The sequence below is a fragment of the Passer montanus genome, unplaced genomic scaffold (assembly GCF_014805655.1).
Source record: "Passer montanus isolate IOZ18808 unplaced genomic scaffold, ASM1480565v1 scaffold35, whole genome shotgun sequence".
NCBI lineage: Eukaryota > Metazoa > Chordata > Aves > Passeriformes > Passeridae > Passer > Passer montanus.
The window spans coordinates 7,432,757-7,447,803 of record NW_024368263.1 but is presented as its reverse complement, the minus strand read 5'-3'; the positions used below and the strand labels follow the sequence as shown (position 1 = coordinate 7,447,803).

General features: G+C 52.1%; 2 protein-coding genes across 3 annotated transcripts; both read right to left on the bottom strand.

The window, feature by feature from the left end:
• Window positions 1–2,578: 2,578 nt before the first annotated feature.
• Window positions 2,579–12,796, bottom strand: KCNJ2 (potassium inwardly rectifying channel subfamily J member 2). Of its 2 annotated transcripts, none has more exons than XM_039715765.1 (2): window positions 12,644–12,796; window positions 2,579–7,868 (listed from the first exon to the last, which is right to left on the bottom strand). In XM_039715765.1, exon 2 carries the CDS (start codon window positions 7,650–7,652, stop codon window positions 6,369–6,371), a length of 1,284 nt encoding a protein of 427 aa, XP_039571699.1. In that variant the 5' UTR covers window positions 7,653–7,868; window positions 12,644–12,796; the 3' UTR covers window positions 2,579–6,368. The 2 variants fall into 2 exon arrangements, with proteins under 2 accessions (XP_039571699.1, XP_039571700.1); XM_039715766.1 differs by having other exon boundaries at window positions 12,476–12,756.
• Window positions 12,525–14,691, bottom strand: LOC120505379 (basic proline-rich protein-like). The gene is made up of 2 exons (XM_039715770.1): window positions 14,606–14,691; window positions 12,525–14,154 (listed from the first exon to the last, which is right to left on the bottom strand). Exon 2 carries the CDS (start codon window positions 13,629–13,631, stop codon window positions 12,558–12,560), a length of 1,074 nt encoding a protein of 357 aa, XP_039571704.1. The 5' UTR covers window positions 13,632–14,154; window positions 14,606–14,691; the 3' UTR covers window positions 12,525–12,557.
• Window positions 14,692–15,047: the final 356 nt, after the last annotated feature.

Here is a 15,047-nt window from a genome sequence, read left to right as displayed (position 1 = left end):
ATTTTTCTATAATTTTATTCCTGACTTTTCTATAATTTTCATTGCTTTCCCTTTTCTGCCCTGTTTGACAAAAGTGGCAGAAGAGGCACTGGTTGCTTCACACAGACATTTGCAGTGGGATTTTATTAGTGAAGGGCTTCAGTGGGTTCCAGTGAGGAGCATGTACCATTCCACGAGGAAGAAAATGAGCACACAGATATGAACTGCACAAAGAAACTCCAGTTCATGCAAGATTTTCCCTGTTCAACCTCCAAAAACTAAAAATCTTGAGTTTTATGTTGATGTTTGGGCCGTGAAAATTGTTACTATCAGAGCCAAAAGACAAAAGTGGTGTCCATGGTGTTAAAAAGAATCCTGAGATATCCAAATTTGTAAAGATTGAATGTTAAAATGGACAGCTTAGTCCCTTATAGTTCACCAGTCCCTGAACAAATGCTAAAATATTTGCTTCAGAATTGTGTGGATTATAACATCTGTGTTGTCTCACCCTTCTCACGAGACTGAAAATGGAATAAAATTTTTTAAAATGCCTCTCAGTTGCGGGTTGGGTCAGAAAAGGACACACAGGAGCACCCAGCAGCATCACTGCAACGTCCCCACACTTTCTTTGGCATTTTATTCCCTCTGCCTGGCTCGGGGCAGCACATCTGGAGCCTGCAGAGCATCTTTGAGCTCAGCTGGGTTCAGAGAGGAAGAAAACTTCAGTTATTGCCTTGCTGGCCACCAAAATCCCGTTGAATTGGAGCTGCCTCCACTCGGGCCGAGCAGAGGCACTGACAGGAGAGGGTGCTCATGATTTAGGGAAGGGACAGGGAGTGGTCCCCAGGCTGTCCTGCAGGGAATCCGGGGCAGGGCGCTGAGCAGCTGTGCCCGAGGACGCCTTTCAGCAGCGGGGAGAAGAAGCAGATGCAGGCTGTGGCAGCTAATCTGTGCCTCTAAATCCAGCCCTGTAATTATGATGATAAGCTTTGCGAGGGACCATTCGATTTGAAAAGTAAATTTGAATGTATAAATAGAGTCCTGCTCAGCGGGGTCAGGGCTCCAGCCCAGGCGTGGATAAATGGCATTACAGGCTGATAAAAGGGCTGGGAAATCAGCAGAGGGGTCAGAGCTGCACTGAAATGTTCCCCTCAGCTGGGGCAGCAGCGTTTGATCCCTGCTGGATCAGCACTTGGCAGCTGAGTCATGGTTGTGCTGATGCCTCCGGTTCAGCTTTTCTCTGTTTCAGGTTCTGTGCTGCTTTAGTGTGTGGGTCTGGGCTCATATCAGGGGATGCTGAGCTCTCTGCACAGAGCAGGGACACAAAACAATTCCTGCTCCAGCTGGGCACCAAGGACAAATGATCCAAATCTCAGCCCAAGAGCACAAACCCCGTGGGCTGGAGAGAGAAAAACAAGCAGGATGGGACTGGATGGGCTGAAGCTGGAACTGGACAATGAACTCTAAGATGCGACCTTATCACTCTCTACAACTCCCTGAAGGGTAGCTGTAGTCAGCTGGGGCTGGGCTCTGTCTCCAGCAGCACTGACACAACCAGAGCACACAGCCTCCAGCTGCACCAAGGGAAATACAGGCTGGATATCAGGAAAAAGTGTTTTACAGAAAGGGTGATAAAGTTCTGGAGTGGCTGCCCGGGGAGGTGGTGCAGTCACCATCCCTGGGTGTGTTTAACAAAGCCTGGATGTGGCACTGGGGGCCAGGGTTTGGTTGAGGGGTTGGGGCTGGGCTGGACTCAATGATTGTGAAGGTCTCTTCCAACCTGGTGACTCTGTGATTCTGTGAATTCTGTGAAATGGAGCAGAGCTGATCCCAGGGAGAGACCCCGGCAGCGCTCGTGCATTTTGGGGCCATTTGGGTTCATCTTGGGTGCAGCCCTGGCTGGGCTCTTGTGCTGCCCCAGGTGGATCCATGGAGGAGATCCTTTGAATAAATCCCTGCTTTATTCTGTAACTCTGTCCAGCCTCTGCTTCAGGTCAGCCTTCTCAAGGCATCAGTGCAGCCTCAATATCTGCCCTGGAGGCCACAGAAATCAGGATTTCACAGCTCTTTGTGGCTCCTGGAGGCTGCACTTCTGTCCCTGCCCTGGTGACACAGAGCTCGGGGAAATGAGGGATGCAGATTACACCCAGCCTCTTTGGAACTGAGCGTTTCAATAAGGAGATGTTCCAGGCAGACACGAAACACAGGGATTTCAAGATGACTTTCCTGCTTAATTTTTTAATCCCTTGCTGATGCTCTGGGTGCTTTCATCCCTCCCCCCTTCCCTGCTTTGGAGCTTTTCTTCCATTTCCACTCGGAGCAAGGAATGACCTGGGGCTCTGCAGTCCCAGGTGTGACCTCAAGGAAGGTCCTGGGGCAGATTTTCCCCATCCAAGTCTCATTTCTGCTCTCCCTTGGGAAATAACGATGGGATCACCTTTCCTCCTGCCTTTTGTGGAGGCAGAGAACGAGCTGTCTGTTCCTCAAGAGCTCCAGACAATGCCTGTGCTCAGACAACCATAAACACAGCTCAATATCCCCCTCCAGACCCATCTCCCTCCTCCTTTACACACAGGCTGCACACACCGAGCTCATCCTCAACTGTTTGTGTTTTTTTTTTCTTTTTTTTAATTATTTATTTAGAAATAATAAAATAAGACATAATATATAAAAATCTGTACAATCCACAATTTGTGCAGTACATTAGGAAGACTTCGATACAAAAAGGCTGCAAACAGGAAAATAGTCATGGACAACTGTCAGATGCCGAGATTGTTCATCTTACAAGAGCTGCAGGCCAAAAAAGTCCTTACAAAATCAGCTTCTGATGGGCTGTGGGGTGGTAACTATGCAGCACCTTCTACTCCACAATGTGGTGAGCAGCCAGAATTAAAGACATTACAGTACTTCTCAGTTTTACCTTGTGTAATCCATCATGACAAAGAAAACCGAAGAGAACAAATTAAATATCTGAACCCTTTGTCTTTTTCCCAGGGCTTCCGCTCACACAGAAGTGTTTTCACGGCTGGGAGAGTCGTGAAATTAAATTAATTAAAGCCAGCTAATGAGTGAGGATTCCTACCCTGGCCACTTAACCCAGGGAACTCACACGGAAGAGATGGAGGGAGGGGAGCATCCCCAACCACCTCTGCTCCTGTCACTGTACACAGAATTATGAGTCAGACAATGTGTCTCATTCAAGTATTTTCAGGGAAGGGCAGAAATAACATATTCCCCCCCAGCCCCTAAGCAAAAGACAGGATAAAAGCTTCCGTGCGAGCTGGGTGAGCCAATTTATCCTGGATAAAGAGGCTGAACCAAGGCCTGGGGGAGGCTGTGGGGAGAGCTCCGTCAGTTTAAGGTTTAAAGTTTAAGGTTTAAAGTCAGCCTAAGCTTGGCCCACGATCAACGGGAGCTGAAGGAAAGCTGTCAGTCACTGTCTCATCCTTAAAAATAACATTTTTTTAAAAAATTATTCCTCCAATTTGCTGCTGAGAAAGCCAAAATTAATGGGAAAAAGGTGAAGGGGACACTTGCAGGGCTCTTCCCAGCAGCTTCCAACAGCCAGGGCTGAAATGTGGGATTCCCTGGGCAAAGACAAAGGGTTGGGAAAGAAAGAACAAGCAGAGATTAGCAATGGATTACACCTTCACACCCCCCTCCACACGGCTCTGGGAGCTCTGCAAAAACGCCAGTAACTAGAACGTGTTCTCAAATGAAAAGTCCATGCTTAAAAAATAAATAAAGAGAAGTTCAGAGCATTAGGAATCCTATAAGGCTTGCAAGTAATTTGCTAAAAATCATGCTAACCTGTAGCATCTAGTCCTAGTGAGCCGAGACTGCTGAGCTGAATTGATACTTTTTTTTTGTGGCCTTTTCGTTGTCTTCTCCTTGTCCTCCTTTACAGACTTCTATTTACATTTGGCTTTAAATATGAAAATACTTGATAAACTTTATAAAATGTACAATTTTTAAAAATATTTCTGAAAAACAGACTTGAAAAACAAAACAAAACAAACAAACAAGAAAGAAAAAAGAAAAAGAAAAAACAAAACAAACAAACCCAAAACCTCTGCACCAGAAATGTTAAAGGGGAGGGGATTTTTTTTTTTAACTCTCTGGATTTCTTGTGTGTCAAAGAAATGAGACAAATCCTGCATTTTCCATCCCCCCCCACCTCTCATCCCTCTCTCAAATATCTCAAGTATCATTTAGTGGGAGCGCTGTGCACCTGAGGGATGCTGATGTGAGACCAGGTCCCCTTTCTCCTGCTCAGCCTCCCTTTCCCCGTTGTGTTTTCGTGCCCTCTGTGTGTCACTGAATACTCTTTGGTTTGGTTTTTCTCCTTTTGCAGGAACATCACCCTTAGCAGCACTAGCAGCACCCCGTTGTCTCCACCACTGTTGACCCAGAAACTGCAACCAGGCCGCCTTTAAATGTCCACCCTTCCCTTCCTTTTCCATCCTCCCACCCCAGTAACAGCCTCAGTACTTGCACTTCATCCTCTGCCCTCTCCAGGAGCCAAATCTGTGTTTACACCATGGAATTCCCCCAGTTTCCAACCCTGTAGATAACATCTTATCAGAAACCAGTTCATTGCAGGCATTTCTTCCAGGCAGAGCTGGCAGGGGCCAGAGGCCTTCACAGATATCCGCGTGCAGAAGACACCAGACCTAGAACAAGCTGTTTTTTAATGGCATACAGTGATCCAATACTGCAAGAGTCATCTGGGATTGCCATCCCCACCGGCCCCACGAGCAGGGGCCAAGCACAGCTTTGCTGTCTCCTTGAGCTTAGAGGCACACAGAATTTAAAGCCTTCTGGGTGAAGGAGCCAAAACACCACCAGAGCTTTGCTGAAGGTGACAAAATCTGCTTGGTGATGAGTGATGGGTGAGTTGGGATTTGCTGAGGAGGGAGGCAGGAGATGGAGCTCCCTTTGCAGCCTCGTCCTCCCCAAAGAACCCCTCTCTCCACCAGATGGAAATCCTCCTCCCTCACACCCCTGCCCTGCTGAAGAGAAGCATTTTGCACAAAACATCCCTCTGCCACTCCTGAGTGCTGTGCTGCCAAGGCCCTTTCCTCCTCTTCCTTCCTCCTCAAAAAACTCTTCCAGGGGACTTTTCTGCTGCTTGGCTCATCCGTGGCCAAGCTCCAGCAGCCTCTGGCATCAGTCAGCAGCTCCACAGCGTGTCCATGGCACAGCTTCAGGGAAAGCTCCTCTGCTCAGAGCTGGGGCAGGCCAGGGAGGAGCACTGGTTTGCTTCCCCCAACTGAGTTTTTTTCCCCTACAAGAAAAGAGGGATTTTATTTCCCCCACAGAAGAACAGGGGGAAAGAGGAGGAGGCCCAGCTTGCTTTAGGTCCGAGCCTTAAGCCTTCAGAATAAGGTGCAAAATAAAGGTCTTAAAAAGAAAAGAAGAAAAAAAAAAAAAGAAAAAAGTCAAAACCAAAAAAGTGTCTGAGGTTTGATTTTTTTGTTGTTGTTGTTGTTTAAAGCAGCCTGTTCCTTTTTTTTCCTTTTTTTTTTTTTTTAAATAAACTCCACTGTGCAAAACTGTGCATTTTCTTTGGTATCCACTTAGGTAGTTTGAACTTAGTACTTTTTCCTATGTATACATATCTTTTGTCCCATTTTTCCTTTAGACAGAGAATTAAATTCTCCCCCCAAAAAAATCATAATTTTGCTGGAGGCTACTGATTGGCCTGATATTACATAATGCCCCTTATGTAATTGGAAAGAGAGAAATTGATTCTAGCTATCAACTACTGGCCTCAAAAGGAGTTTAAACTTTCTGGCAACATTGGCCTCTCTGAACTGATCATGAGCTTTTCAACCAAAAAGTTCAACACTGACTTTTTTTTTTTTCTTTTTAAATTACACAAGAGAAAATAAAAACTACACTGCAACAAAAATAACCATTTGTGTTCATGTAGTTAGCAGCAGCTTTTAAAAAATAATTATAATAATAATAATAAGGCAGATTCTTGCCTTTGTTATGCCATTAAAAACATTCTTGTTCCCTAGAGAGAAGCATTCTGGAAAAAGTTGAAAACAAAAAATAATAATAACCCAACCAAAGCTTGCCTGCAAGTTCAAGTTTTGTAAAAAAATATATACATAATTTATTCTACAACATATGTGCCTTCTGTTCATACTTAGACATGTTTAGTGCTTTGTGTTTAGAGTTCATTTCCTGTCGTCCCTCCTCTGAGGACAGCCCTAAAACCAGCCTGGGTTCCTCGGGTCTGCTGCCTTTCACAGCACTCTTCCACAGTACCGTTGTCTGCAAACTCTTCTGGGCCAACTTCTCAGGTCAACGAGCCCTTGCCCGACGGACACGGTGGGGATTTTGCCTTCCAGCCCCGCGGGAGAGGCAGAGCCTGCCAGTCATATCTCCGACTCCCGCCGCAGCGGCCGCGGCTCCAGGGGCACCCCCGCCTGGTTGTGGTGCTCCATGTCCGGGTGGGTGTCCGTGCTCATGCTCTCAGGCACCCCCGTGTCGATCTCGTCCTCCTCCTTGCTGCTGAGGGCCACCTCGTTCTCGTAGCAGAAGGAGTTGGCGTTGGAGAGGATGTATTTCTTCTCCGCTAAGTCCCTGGCACTGCAGATGGGTGTGTTGGGCACTTCGTACGTTTTGTGGAACCTCGAGTAGTCCACTTTGTAGTAGTTCTTCTCTTCGAAGAGCACAGGCTCGTAGCGGTGGCCCCAGAGGATCTCGTTGGCCAGATATGAGCTACGGCACTGGGTGGTCATGGCGGTGGCCTCCACCATGCCCTCCAAGATGACCACGATCTCAAAGTCAGCATTGTCCATGTCCTGTTTGCTCAGGTCATACAGAGGACTGTCCTCGTCTATCTCGTGCACTATTGTAATGGGGGAGACCAGGAAGATGCGGTCGATGCCGCTGTCAAAGCCCACGTTGATGTCGATTTGATCCAGGGGGATGTACTCCCCTTCCGACGTGATCCTGGATTTCAGGAGCTGCGCCCGCACGTGCGCCTCCACCAAGTGGCTTTTCCTCAGGTTCCCCACGCGCCACATCAGGCACAGCTTCCCGTCCCTCATGGCCACCACGGCATTGTGGCTGAAGACCAGAGTTTCGTTCCTCTTTTTTGGCTTAGCCATCTTTGCCATGACGGCACCAATGATGAAGGCATCAATGATGCAGCCCACGATGGACTGGAAAACCACCATGAACACGGCGATGGGACACTCGTCGGTGACACACCTGAAGCCGTAGCCGATCGTGGTCTGGGTCTCGATGGAGAACAGGAAGGCTGCGGTGAAGCTGCTCACCTGAGACACGCAAGGCTTGCTGTTCTCTTGGTTCTCCAGATCCCCGTGCAACAGCGCAATCAACCAAAACACACAGCCAAAAAAAAGCCAGGAGAGGATGAAAGTCAGGCAGAAGATCACCAGCATCCACCTCCAGCGGATGTCCACGCACGTGGTGAAGATATCGGCCAGGTAGCGCTGCCCCTTCTCGCCCACGTTGATGAACTGGACGTTGCAGTGCCCGTCCTTCTTGACGAAGCGGCTCCGGCACTGCTGCCGGGTGTGGACCTTGCCCTTGCCGTTGCCGAAGCCGTTGGCCACGGCCATGGTGGACAGCTTCATGCCGTCCTCCTCCGAAGACACGATGCTGTAGCGGTTGGTTCGCACGCTGCCCATCACTACTGCCGGGGACTGAGGTGCTTCTGCTTTAGAAAACAGTCTGAGTTTCTGCAAAACCCTTTGGAGAAACAGTTTTGAAAGTTCTACAGGAACACACACACGCGGAAAAACCGGGCGGAGGCCGGAGTCCCCAGAAGCCCTCGGATCAACCAAGGACGGTCTTCTGGCATGCAGGGTGAGCTCAGCAAGCCACCGTCATAGGGAGGGCATGGTCTGCAAGAGAAAGAGAAATGGCACTTTAGATTCTGGAGGAAAAGCATGAGGGATCAATGAAAATGACACCTGTGGGCCTGCAGGAAGTTTCCTCTTTTTTAATGACATTTTCAGCGATGCTCAGCGTTCACAGCTGTGCATGGACAGGGGTCACACATGGCTACTGCAGGGAAGGAATTGCCCTTCCCGAAGGAAAGCACTGAAGGGGATCCTGTCACACCAGCCTGAGCAATATTCACTTTAAAGCTGGGCACGCAAAGGATCTCTCTGCTATTTATAACTGTGATTTCTGCTTATTTTGAAGCAAACAACTCCCTTTAACATCCTTCTGTTCAAACACAAACACCGAAGTGGTTTGTAGCAACTAATGATGTGTCTCGTGGACTGTCTGACCCATGACAAAGCAGGGAGTGAGCAAAAGGGAAGGTGCAGACAGGGAAGTAACTTGGGAAGTGCAGATAGCAGTGATCCATGAAATTAAAGCACATACAATTGTTTTAATTAAGCTAACAGAAGGAGTTGTGCATTCTCAGCAAATTTCAAGAACAAGGGCTGCAGTAGCTTCTCTCTAACTCCACAAACTCATCAGGATCTTTGTATTTTTCACGCTCAAGTCCGGCCTAAGTTGTACAAAAACAATTAAACCTTTCAAACGTCTCATCTGCTCCTGCTAAAGCCACCAGTAAAAGGTAGCAGAATCAGCTGAGTGCCTTCCTAAAACCTTTAGGAGCGAGCTCTAGCACCTTCCCCTTGGGAGGCCGAGGCAGCCCCTTCCATCTCCAGCGGGTCACAGTCCTGAGGGTCCCGTCACTCTGAAATGTCACCAATCAAGACTCAGCAGAAAAGCTACAAAATCTCCTTCCTGTGGGGAGAAGCCACCAAAAACTTGTTTCAGGGAGGTCTGGCTTAGACCCAGGTCTAGCTTTTAACAAGTGCGTCATCCATTAAGTCATGTACTGCATATCAGGAAATGGAATTGAAATACTGCAGAGGAGAAGAGATGCATTAAAGCAACTGCTCCGGCCACACACGGCCCACGGAGGGAATAGAGCTAAACCCAGGTGGAGAGGAATGTCTGCTGTCCCTTTGGCACGGCACGGGAGGCTCCAGAACCATTTACAGTAGCAGGAGATTAAATCACGGCGCTCTTCGTAAATTAATGTTATCAAAACTCATCTGAGATTGTGCAAAAGCCAACAAAACTGCAGCCACTGTGGAGCACAACCCCTGCCCGGCAGGACCTCTGCTCTTCTCTGACTGGAATCTCACAACAGCTGGAGATGTTATCTCCTTTCCCAAGAAGAGCAGCCCCTAAAGCCCTGCCGAGGTGCTCCAAAAACTTGAGCGATTTCAAACAACTCCTCAAGCCCTCTCACATCCCTCAGCCACATTACACAGGCTTGAGCTCAGCAAACACTTGTTAGGAAAAGAGCAGGTGACAAACAGCAACATCATCAGCTGTGTGTGCAGGCTGCTTTTCCCTCCAGGATCTCCTCAGGGTTTACTTTCACCTCCTCTTTTCCCCTCGCTCCTGTTTGTTGTGCAAGAATGTGTCCCGATGCCTCCTTGCCAAGATTAGTCATCTGTGACTTCAGCTCAGACAAGACATTTTGGCAGCTCCTTGCTGGTTCTGTAATGCCCCTTTGAGTGCAGCTCTCAGCACTGAACACTTCTGGTGGAGCTGCCCCCGTGCTTATTCTGGGCACTTATTCTTACTTTTATAATGTCTTGCTTCCACTGTGTAAGGATCCACTTTTTCCCTCCTCTTACACCTTTTTGTTCCCTGGGTTTCTCATTCTCATCAGGATATCGTGCTCAAAAATACAAAAGAATTCTTTAAACGCTCACTTAAGTGATTTGTTTTGGCCAAAACCCCGTTTTCATTAGAAACCTGAACACGGCGGGGAAGTGAAATTACTGTTAATACATCCCACATAAAAAAACTTCTTGAAAAGCCATTGCACTGCTCTGCAAATCGATCACTTTCATAAACCACATCCTATAATCACGGTCATGTTCGACTTCCACAGTCAAAGCCTGTTTTGTTCCAAGCTGATGGAAACACACAGCCTAGGAAACAGTTTATTCTGGAGTTTGCTTTTTTTCCTTTTCTTTCCCGGATTTTCGATGAAAACTTTTGGTGGAGGGAAAGATAACATTTAAAGTGTGTGAATATGCAGCTTCTCCCACAAAAGTCTTGACCTGAGGACACTTGTTTGAATTCCACAAATCCCTGAAATCCTAACACCAGCATCCTGTGGCTGCATTTAGAAGTTTAGGACCCGAATTTTTCCTATTCCTCCCTGCAGGACTGAGCACCTCTTCCCTCCTGTCCCTTGCTCAGATCCCTCTTTGCTAGCTGTGCTGTGGGAGTGCAGCTGCACCCCTTTGGTTCCAAGGACCCCAAAACCTGGGGGTCAACCTGGGGGCAGCTCTGGAGCCTGCTGGAAGTTCACAGCACAAAGCTCTGGCACACTCCAGGGCAGCAGAGCTGTCTGCCTGTTTTTCCAGCACAAACTGCCTCTCTTCCTGCGAGGGCTGGGGCAGGACAGAGGATGGGATGGGAGCAGGAGCAGCACCATGCACAGGGATCAGCCCGAGGGGCTGATCTTGCTCCTGCTCGTAGAAATACAGCTCCTGTGAAATGCCCTGTGCATCCACTGGCTGCCCCAGCACCTGCTCCGTGCTCACCCCAACACTCACCACCACTTCCACCAGAAGTTCCCAAAAAATCCCAGGAACAAAGCAGCAGGAAAACCGAATGCTACTTCTTCTTGTGCCAATCCACCTGCTGCTCAAAGGCTGGACAACGCTGCTGCCCCTCATTCCAGCCCAGCATCAGCTGCTGGTGGCACCAAAAATTCCAGGCTGGTGTGGGAGCAGCCCTGCAATCCTCACTGGGCAGAGGGAGCCAACCCAGCACCACCAACCCAGCCCAGGACTGCCAGTATGTGCCTAACTGGGCCCAGTGCAGTGCAGCCAGACACAGAGCTATAAATTCAACCATCACCAGGAGTGTTGTCATGATTATTATTATTATATTTATTATTATTATTATTAGTCCAGGTGACCTTTCCGCCTAGAAGGGAAGATAAGCAACACAGCTTGGAATTACCAGCAGTGGCAGGGACACGGGATTACTGGGAAGGGATGAGATGGGATGGGAGAGCCTGGCTGGCTCTGCTGCGAGGGGATGCTTGGAGGAGGGAGGAGAACGGGGCTGCGCTGCATCTGCAGCACTTCTGAGCCAGCATTTGGGGAAATGCCACGACGAGGAGCCCAAACCCTCACCTTCCCCTGAGCATCCCCCTGCAGACCTTCCCTGGGGAAGGACATCGCAAGGCACAGCAGGAGGGGAATTTGGGCAAAGGGTAAAGACCGAGGGATAACTCCGGAGCGCAGAGGAGCAGGGGAGGGTGGAGAGGAGCAGCAGGCAGCGCCTGGAGCGGTTATTCCCCGGCTGACGCCACCGAGCCCTGCGGAGCCAGCCGGGCACATGTTGCCAGGAGAGCACCAGCACCACCTCAGCCAAGCGCCCTCCCTGCTGCCCTCGGAAAGCAGAACAAAGCAGCTTCTCCCCGCTTTGAGCCAAGCCTGTTCCCACATTCCTGCTCCCTCGCTGCCGGGCACGGCCACCTCTGTAACCTTTCTCCTTAAAAGTCATTCCCCAGGGCTCCTCCGCTGCTCCGGGCGCGACTCGAGTTACACGGAGCTGCCTCGGGAGAGGGATCTGACCTTCAGCGGCAGGCAGCGGGAGGGGGGAGAAAAAATTTAAAAAGACCACATGATGCAGGGAAATGGGTGCGAAGAAATAGGAGAAAGGGAAGGACAAGTGGCGCTCGCATCTGCCGTCCTGCCAAGGAGACGGGCTCGGGGTGCTTGTAGCTGGGGACAAAACAACTCCGAGCGGAGCAGCCATCACCAGGGGGTGTACGCGGCGCACCGGCCGCGGGGATGGAAAAGCAAACAAGTGCAAAGGTAAGGCTGAGCCGCGGAGACAAGTGCGGGCAGCCTGCGGGGTGGGGACCGAGCTGCGGGGACCGAGCTGCGGCTCCGGCTCAAGCCGGGCCAGCGGCACCTGCGCGTCCCCAGCGCCCCCGCCCCGGTCACTGACCCCCCAAATCCATCTGCCTTTGCTTATCAGTATTTTTTCCTTTCACTGTCATGAGCTAAGCTGAAACAATACAGCTCCTCGCTGCCTTCCCAAATGCTTTTTCCTTTTTTTTCCTTTTTTTTTTTTTTTTCCTGCTTCCCATTTTTTTGGCAGGGCGGTCAGAAATAAAGAAGCCCTCCCGTCCGCACCATGCCGATGAATGAAGCTACAGGTTCATTTCACACCCCTCCAAACCATCCCGGGCGCTCAAACCCACGCATCCGAGCCCAGACTCGCCGCTTCTGCCCCATCTCCGTGCGGGAAACAACAGGCGAGAAGGAGAAGGGATGGAGCGGTGCGCTTTGTGCGACACGGAGTTGTCATGCGAACTTCCAGCCCTTCCCCAGGATAAAATATCCCGAGGGGGGAGAAAAAAGGGGGGAGCAGCTGGTGCATGGAAAGTTATGAGCACAAACAGATGCTGCAAGCAGATGCTCGGGCGCTCCAGCCATACCTATCGAATTATTTTAGGCGCTGAGAATAGCTCCGTGAGAAAGGCAGGAGTGGAGTTCCCCTCTTCTCCGAGCCGGACGCTTCTATCGCGGGGGTATCGCGACAGCGCGCGTGCCGCGCATCGCCTCCGCTCCTCGGGGAGAGACGCGGGGAAGGAGGCGACTCTTACCTGCGGCGGCCGCCAGCGAGGTGCCGGTGCGGAGAAGGGGTAAGATCCGTGGCGAGGCCGTGCCCGGTGCCCGCTCCGCTCGCACTGCGCTCCCGCCCGCCCGCGGCCCCTTTTTGCGGGCGGCCATGGCACGTTTAATACGGCCCCGCCGGCCACGCCCCCAGCGCGCTCTCAGCCAATCGCAGCACGGGGCGGGGCTCGGGGGGCGGGGCCTCGCGGGGACCGGGTTTTCCTTGGCCGGAGCGGAGCGGGGATGGAGCGGGGATGCTCCGGGAACGGAGCGGGGATGCTCCGGAGCGGCGCACGGAGCCGGGCTTCCCGCTGCCAGGAGGGGGCCGGGAGAAGGCGCTGGGTCCCCCCGTGCCCGCTGCGGAGGCTCCTCGGTTTCCCGGTGCGGAGGATCCCGGGAGAAGTCACCGGGACCCTGGATTCCCGGTGCGGAGGGTCCCTGGGAGAAGGCACCGGGTCCCTGGGTCCCCGGGTTCTTGGTGCGGAGGGTCCCTGGATTCTCAGTGCAAAGGGTGCCAGGAGAAGCCGCCGGGTCCCTGGATCCCGGGATCCCCGGTGCGGAGGGTCCCGGGGAGAAAGCACCGGGTCCCCGAGTTCCCTCTGCGGACGGTCCCGGGAGAAGGCGCCAGATCCCCGGGTCCGCGGTGCAGAGGGTGCCAGGAGGAGGCACCGGCCCCCCGCTGCGGAGGGTCCCCGGCTCCTCGGGGACTCGGTGCAGCGTGTCCCGGGAGAAGGCGCCGGGTCCCCGCGACCCCCGGTGTCCGGTGTAAAGGGTGCCGGGAGAAGGCGGCGGGTTCCCCGGTGCAGAGGGGGCAGAGAAGGCGCCGGGTCCGCGGGTTCGCGGTGCGGAGCCTCCCGGGAGAACGGCGGTGCAGAACGGGCACGGCCGCGCCGCGGGCAGCAGCGCCGTGCGGTTTCGTTCCGCGGCTCCGGGACGCTCCGGTGGCGCTCCCGGGCACCCGGCACCTGCCGGCGGCATGCCCTCACCCTCCCTCGGCAGGGATAAAGGCTTTTGCGGGGCTTCACCGGCGGTTTGGGATGGTGCGGGAGCCGGCTGCCCGCTCGCTCCCGTTCCCGTGCTTTGGGCTGATGGCCGAGGCCCCGGGCAGTGAGAAAAAATACCGGAGAGGAAAAGTTTCGTTCCTTTTGTCCCTTTCTTTATTTGAGTGAAGGGAAATGCTGAGGTGCAGGGTGTCCCATCCCAAACTCCCGAGCCTAGCAGGCAGGAGAAGCCAGGCAAACACAGCACAACACCGCTCCTAAACCCAAAATCCTTCTCTTTAACTAAACGAAACACGCCTTCCAAAACAAGAGCTTTGATCCCTGGACTAAGATCTTTTGGAGCAAGGCTGGAAGCAAGGGAAGGACGAGCCTGGCTGCAGTGGGATCCACGGCTTTGCTCCCTGAGTCACCTGTGGCAGCTTGGTCAGGCTGGCCAGGGTTGAAATATGCAGAAATCCAAAAGATTTTTAACAGCTTGTCCTCCCTACAGTGGACGTGGCCTAAGACAAAGAAAATAAGGATGAAATGCCTGGCCGGGAGCCTCGCAGGAACAAAAACAGCCTTGTAAGCACAGCCTGAAGTTTGCCAAGCCGCGGCTCTGCTGGACAGTGCAGGGGTGTTGGGTTCCAGGGCAGGTGTCCGCAGCAGGACACTGTCCCTGCCCTCGGAGGGACAACAGCTGAAATCCACGGGGAGCCTGTGGTGTGCTGGAAAAACAAGGTGACTGCTGAATGCAGCCCCCCAGGCTTTAGGAATTGCCACAAACACCTTGAATTGCACCCAGCACTGCTGCAGCAGCCCCTGAAACACCCAAAAATGAGAGCTGGGAGAGGCAGCGGCCATCAGCAGCAGGTCAGCCTGGAGCTGCTGAGGGATGGACTGCTCCAAGCGGCTCGGCCTCCAGAGAGCTCCTTACAATGTCCAGAGCAGGCTGTAAATATGATTCCTTACTTTCCACAGCAATGCCAGTGCCTGCAGTCACTCCTCGTTGCTTAAACTCTCCTCCTCCTCCTCCTCCTCATTTGTTTGCAAAGTTTCCAAGCCTGCCACGAGCTGTCTTTAAGCGCTGGGTGGAAAAGCTGTGCCCAAATGCTCCCTCCTGGCGCAGAGGCTCCAGAACAGGCTCCCCACGCTGCTGCTGCTCCATGGCACCAAGTGCCACGCCTGGCACTGCCGGGGCTGCCCGGTGCCCGCGTCCCCAGCGAGGAAGTGCCGCTTGTTGCGGCAATAAACACAACGGCCGAGGGCAGCTGGTTCACGAGCACCACATTTGTGAGTGCAGGAGGCGCAGGATTGACGGCGTGGGGAGGGGGAAGCAGGGACAAGTGCTTCTGTTCCTTGGGCAATCTGGCGAGTTGGGCAATCACGCTGGTTGTGAGTTGTTCTTGGGTGG